This window comes from Blastomyces gilchristii, assembly GCF_000003855.2.
Source record: "Blastomyces gilchristii SLH14081 genomic scaffold supercont1.2, whole genome shotgun sequence".
Classification (NCBI taxonomy): Eukaryota; Fungi; Ascomycota; class Eurotiomycetes; order Onygenales; family Ajellomycetaceae; genus Blastomyces; species Blastomyces gilchristii.
Genome location: NW_003101681.1, coordinates 4,221,084 through 4,228,044, shown reverse-complemented (window position 1 = coordinate 4,228,044; position 6,961 = coordinate 4,221,084). Strand labels below are relative to the sequence as shown.

The following is a 6,961-nucleotide window of genomic DNA, read 5'->3' as shown; positions in this document are numbered from 1 at the left end:
CAGGCAAAGATCTGATAAGATCGAGACACGGAGATAACCTTAAGTTGATTAAACTTTTACGCCAACACCTTAATTAAAGCTTCGACAAACGACAATAATGTCAAAGTGTATAGCAGGTTAGCTTATTTACAAGCCTCAGCAGTGTGATTATCTACTCAATATGTCCTACGAGAAAGGTTGCATTGGGGGATTTTCTCTCTTTATACTTTTAGTAGATTATTGAAGGCTGTCGTTCCAATGCACGTATCCTAAACAAAGAGAATTTTATAGGAACTACTAAGCTGAGGAAACCATAAAGAAGCGATGGGCGTCCTGGCTTATCAGGTGTCGAAGTCCTCTGGTGACAAACGAGGCTGGATAATTGAGAGATTTTGATGGAACTCATGAGTTCTAGTTCATGATTATTAGATATTGATTTGCGGCGGATTCTCGCTTGGTTGCTTCTGGTGGTGATGTCGGATTTCGGTGGAATGTGGGGGGTGAACTACGGAGTTAAGACCCGTCCGCGGGCGTACTTTCGAGTATATCATGATCGAGAAACATAGGTCATTGGGTGTGAATGTCTAGTTTCAAGATAGACGGTGGGGTGGGCTGGTGAAATGAATTTAGCATCATTGATGGCTACTACTATCGTCATGAATTTTTTTTTTTCTGATTCTGTTGGTATCGCATGATGGCTTAAAATGCAAGAATGGCCCATAATTGGTTAGCTACCGGCTGATCGCAAACCCATTTTCATTGCATTTGGGCCATTGAGTGTTCTGGTGAAGTGAAATAAGGAGATTTGATGGAAAGCATAGTGTTTGAAGAAACCGGTGAAATAATGTGTATTCCGCAACGAAGACATTTCGGAGTGCCCAGGCGGTGCCTGTGTTCAAGATATGGGATATCCATCATAATCCATATCGTGGTTCGATTGGTGCCTCATCTTGGCATTATTGGTGGAAAACATATCTATGGGTGTGAGAAATTATGACTCAGACCGTCAGACGAGAAACAGTTTGCGGATTAACCTTTGAGAGGTCCACAATGTCATCCGCACTTCGGCTGTACCATCGCGATGACATTTCCATACTTCCCAACTTCTGCGCTGGACGACCGGGTGGGTGTATGACACCTAATAATTTCTGGATAAGTATCTTTATCCATGTGAATCATGCATTCATTTTCGTATCGGAGACCGCATTTGTTGAACACTAGCGGATAGAATGGCAAGCTCCTCCACGCTAGTTATCCAATAAGGGGTGGGAACTCGCGCGGGTCAACGTGGCGAACGTGGCAGAAGAATTGGCTGAACAAACTCGGCAATTTATGAAAACGCAGATTATTATCAGAATTCAATAGATCCTAATAGATATGACTAGGCAATCATGAACAAGGGTTCAGCTATGGACAGCATGGAAATTATTTAGATATGATATTAAGGGCAACATGAATGACCCCATGCAGTGTGGAAAGGGCTTAGCAGTTTTATTATTCTTTCAAGGAGGGGGGGGTTTAGTAGATTGGGACCGGTTCATTCGCCGCCGAACTCCAAATTTCCAGAGCTATCGAGATTCATAAGCAAAGGTTCTCCTCGGCCCGGGTCATTTTGCAGGTTGTTTACGAATAATACACTACTCTCTTGGTGCGCAACGCGGAGCCAGCCGACACGAGTCAGCAAACCGCCGCGGCTGCGACAGCAAATGGTCGGTAACTATATGATAAAAGTGTGGACAAGCTGGGAAGCATTTTTCCAAAGTGACGGAGAATACAGCTTAGAAAGAAAGATTTGTGCTGTACATACAGTACCTAGGAAATTTTTCATAGCCTCGGTGGAGCCCTGCGTTGCAATGGAATTCCTCCACATCCCTAGTTTGGGTTGCAAAGTCTACTATCACTGGTCCCGGGGATCGGACCCTATTAAAAATATCACTAACAGCCTAGTATTTAACAGGTCAAGCTTCGTTCGCACATCAACAGCACAAGGCCTGGGCGCTAGACAATAACATTAATGCTAGAATTTTATTTCTTGCTGCGGCTTTTCTTTTTTTGATCCCGAGGACTGGCCCGATGAGAAATGATTGAAATCTCTTAAACCCAGGGCCAAGTTTCCTTCTTCCCTCCATTCTCTCAGTTTTTCTTTCTCTCTTTTTTCTTCCATTCGCACTCTTATTCCTATCAGTGGCCGTTACAGGTTATTATCAAACTGATCAGCTCCTTTTCAATTCCATTCAGTCTATATGTGACTGCTACAGCCATCCCAAATATTTTTTTCAATTGACGAGCGAGCATACTTCCGATTAGATCAGGAGGTCACATATAAGCTTTTCAAACCTGATCGACCTACATGCCGGGAATGCTGATCAGGAAGGCCTGGTGAACTAATGGCCCTCCTAAGTACCCGATCCCGGCGATCGCGGGAGGATGGCATGGATACTTCTGATTCTGATACATTGCCAGCGGATAGCGAATATGAGAAGCGACTTGAGAGCCTCAAGAACACACATTCCCAGGGGCTGTCACATCCTCAGACTGGAGTCGATGTTCGGCGTGCCGAAGAGGACTTCGAGCAAGCAGCTTTCGGTTGTCTCGCGTAACAGCAGACGCCACTCCCATTTGGAAGAAAAACAAGGTCAGAATGATGTTGAAGGTCTAGCAGATCTGAAGAACAATGGGATCTTCAAGCTGCCCTTCACAGGAACCAGGCCGCTGAAGTCGAGGCCGGAATCAGGCCGAAGTGCATTGGTAGGATAAATTGTGTCCTGTCCACAATTTCCATGTTGGAAGCGTACTGATGAACTTGCCTAGGCGTCATTTGGGAGGATCTCACGGTGCGTGGTATTGGAGGAGTCAAGAACATTGTCAAAATGTTCCGGATGCAATTATCGATTTCTTCAATGTTCCAGGAACCATCATGAGCATTTTTGGCATTGGCAAAAAGGGCACTGAATATGAGCTTTTGAAAAATTTCAGGGGCGTGGTTAAGCCTGGTGAGATGGTGTTGGTTCTCAGCAAGCCGTCGGCTGGCTGTATGACATTCCTTAAGGTCATTGCCAATCAGTGATTTGGCTACACCGGTATTGATGGGGAAGTCTTATATGGCTCTTTCGATGCTCAGACTTTCGCGAAACGGTTCAGGGGCGAGGCAGTATATAACCAGGAAGACGATATCCATCACCCTACTCTCACTGTCGCTCAGACTCTTGGGTTTGCCCTAGATACAAAGACTCCAGGCAAGCGGCCCATTGGCATGTCAAAGGTTGAATTCAAGGAAAAGGTGAGTCCGATGCGCTTCTCTACCTCCGCATATATCTTCCTGATTTTGGTATGCTCACACTGATTAGATCATCAACCTCCTGCTCAAAATGTTCAATATTGAACACACTGCAAACACAATCATTGGCAACCAATTCATACGCGGCATTTCTAGTGGTGAGCGGAAATGTGTGAGCATTGCGGAGATGATGATCACTTCCGCCACTGTTCTTGCTTGGGATAATACTACTCAGGGTCTCGACGGGACAACCGCTTTGGATTATGCAAAAGCTATTCAAATCATGACTAACATTTACCAGACCACGACGTTCATCTCACTTGCTCAGGCGTCAGAAAACATCTATAGCCAATTCGATAAGGTCATGGTTCTAGATGAAGGACACCAAGTCTTTTTTGGCCCCGCATCTGAGGCCCGTCAATATTTTGAAGGTCTGGGCTTCAAAGAGAAGCCCCGCCAAACTACTCCTGACTATTTGATAAGCTGCACTGACCGCTTCGACAGAGAATACAAGGAAGGCTGCAATGAGGAAAATAACCCGTCAACACCGCAGGCGCTTGCTGAGGCGTTCGATAAGTCCAGATGTAATCAGCAACTGAAAGATGAGATGGCCGAATATCGCGCCAATCTCGAAGTTGACAAGCACGTTTATTCAGACTTTGAAATCGCCAATCGCGAAGCAAAGAGAAAGTTTACCCCAAAATCTTCGGTTTACTGTATCCCTTTCTATCTCCAGGTCTGGGCTCTCATGCGTCGTCAATTCCTCATTAAATGGCAGGACAAATTTGCGCTGACCGTTGCTTGGATAACTTCAATTACTATTGCTATGGTTCTCGGTACCGTTTGGCTGAAACTACCAAAAACCAGTGCTGGCGCTTTCACTCAGGGTGGCTTGCTTTTCATATCTTTGCTCTTCAACGCTTTCCAGGCATTTTCGAACTGGCTTCAACCATGATAGGACGCCCCATTGTGAACAGGCATAGAGTCTTCAGCTTCCACAGGCCCAGCGCTCTGTGGATTGCTCAAATCAGCATAGACCTAGCGTTTTCATCCGCGCAGATGTTGGTTTTCAGTATAATTGTGTATTTCATGTGCAGCTTGGCATTGGATGCGGGTGCATTTTTTACATTCGTCATCGTCATCATCCTTGGATATCTTGCAATGACCCTATTCTTTAGAACTGTCGGTTGCATATGCCCTGATTTCGACTATGCAATGAAAGGCGTTTCGATTATTCTCACATTGCTTGTTTTGACAGCTGGATATCTTATTCAGTGGCAGAGCAGTCAAGCTTGGCTCCGGTGGATCTTTTACATCAATGCTCTTGGGCTGGGATTCGCAGTTCTAATGGCGAACGAATTTAGATGACTGACTATGACTTGTGAAAAGGAAACTCTTATTCCAGCAGGGCCAGGCTATAGCAACATTGCACATCAAGCCTGTACCCTTCCTGGTTCTGAGTCTGGATCCAGGATAATATCCGGAACAGATTACCTGAATGTTGAATTTAGTTACGATGTCAAAGATATGTGGAGAAATTTTGGTATTATCATCATCCTTATTCTTGCCTTCCTCTTCACGAACTCATTCCTAGGCGAGACTGTCAACTGGGGAGCGGGGGGTAAGACCATCACCTATTTTGCAAAAGAAACTCCTGAATTGAAAAGGTTGAACGAAGATCTCATGAAGAAAAAGAAAAAGCGGCAGAACAAGGAAGTCGATGAGACAGAGAGTGAGCTTAAGATCGAATCCAAGGCTGTTCTGTCATGGGAAAACCTGAACTATGATGTTCCAATTCAAGGTGGTACAATCCGCTTACTTTGCTATGATTTTGGATATGTCCGGCCGGGAACGCTCACAGCCTTGATGGGCGCAAGTGGCGCTGGCAAAACAACATTGCTTGATGTTTTGGCTGCTCGTAAAAACATCGGAGTCATCAGTGGAGATGTTTTGATCAATGGTCGCCCCCCAGGCACATCGTTCCAGCGTGGCACAGCGTATGCGGAGCAACTTGATGTGCACGAACCCACACAGACTGTCCGGGAGGCTCTTCAATTTTCAGCTCTGCTTCGCCAACCATACGAGACCCCGGAGACTGAGAAGTTTGGGTATGTGGAAGAAATCCTATCACTGCTTGAGCTGGAAACCCTTGCAGATGCGATCATCGGCGATCCAGAAACGGGACTCTCAGTCGAGGAGCGGAAGCGTGTCATCATTGGAGTGGAACTTGCAGCGAAGCCAGAGCTTCTGCTTTTCCTTGATGAGCCGACATTCAATGTTGTCCGCTTCCTGCGCAAACTCGCTGACGCTGGCCAGGCTATTCTGTGCACCATTCACCAGTCTAACTCTGCGATCTTTGAAACTTTCGATCGCCTGCACCTCCTTCAAAAAGGCGGAGAGTGTGTTTACTTCAGAGACATTGGCAAGGATGCACATGTTCTTTTGGATTACTTCCGACGGAACGGGGCTGACTGCCCCCTCAATGCTAACACTGCAGAATGGATGCTCAATATGATTGGAGCTGGACAGTCACCACACGTAGAACCCCGGGATTGGGGTGATATCTGGCGTGACTCTCATGAACTAGTCAAGGTTAAAGAAGAGATCGCCACTATGAAAGCAGAGCGAATACAGTCGGTTCAGGATGAGACAGCGGAATTAGAAAAAGAATATGCCACTCCCCTACTGCACCAGATCAAGGTCGTCCTCAAACGAACCAACTTGTCCTTTTGGCGATCACCCAATTACGGATTTACGCGTCTGTTTAGCCATGCAGCTTTGGCATAGATTACCGGCCTCGTCTTCATGCAGCTGGATGACTCCCGTAGCTCGCTTCAATACCGCATTTTCATTATCTTCCAGATCACTGTCATCCCGGCGCTTATTCTAGCACAGGTGGAACCGAGATATGATATAGTGTGTATGATCTTCTATCGCGAATCAGCATCTAAGACTTATAAGCAGTTCCCGTTTGCTCTGTCAATGGTTCTTGCGGAGATTCCATACAACATCCTCTGTTCAGTAATATTCTTCCTCCCAATCTATTATATTCCAGGGCTACAATCATCCAGCGAGCGTGCAGGATATCAGTTCCTCATGGTTCTGATTGCTGAGATGTTCGCCGTGACAGCTGGGCAGATGATCGCGGCATTAACCCTTAGCGCATTCATCGCGGCCCAGCTGAACCCACCCTTCCATATCATTCTCGCTCTGTTCTGTGGCGTTGCCATTCCCAAGCCTCAAATTCCACGCTTCTGGCGTGTTTGGCTTTATGAACTCAACCCATTCACCCGGCTCGTCAGTGGAATGGTGACAACAGAGCTGCATCAGCGACAAGTTGTCTGCACTATTGCTGAACGCAATACCTTCTCTGCGCCTTCTGGCATGGACTGTGGCACTTATATGCAGCCTTTCTTCGATATGGGCGGTCCTGGTTATATTACTGACAATGCGACAAGTGCCTGTGAGTATTGCGCATTCAAGGTTGGCGATCAATTCTACCAAAACTTTGGAATGGATTATGGCACTCAGTGGAGAGACCTGGGCATCTTCGCCGCATTCATCGCATCGAATCTTATTTTGCTATTTATAGGGGTAAGCATTTGATTTCTTCATCCACCCCAACTCTCCTTTTGCTGTATTTGTTTATAGAAAACGAAACTAACGCACCCATTTTCATGTTCACTAGTCTTGATACCTCAATTT

General features: G+C 46.0%; 1 protein-coding gene across 1 annotated transcript; it reads left to right on the top strand.

Annotated features, from left to right (window-relative positions):
- Nucleotides 1–2,332: 2,332 nt before the first annotated feature.
- On the top strand, nt 2,333–6,950 carry BDBG_01284 (ABC transporter; the record flags this gene model as incomplete). The annotated part of the gene is made up of 9 exons (XM_002628330.2): nt 2,333–2,575; nt 2,642–2,719; nt 2,791–3,028; nt 3,101–3,259; nt 3,327–4,143; nt 4,185–4,597; nt 4,646–5,956; nt 6,044–6,850; nt 6,945–6,950. Exons 1-9 carry the CDS (start codon nt 2,367–2,369, stop codon nt 6,948–6,950), a joined length of 4,038 nt encoding a protein of 1,345 aa, XP_002628376.1. The 5' UTR covers nt 2,333–2,366.
- Nucleotides 6,951–6,961: the final 11 nt, after the last annotated feature.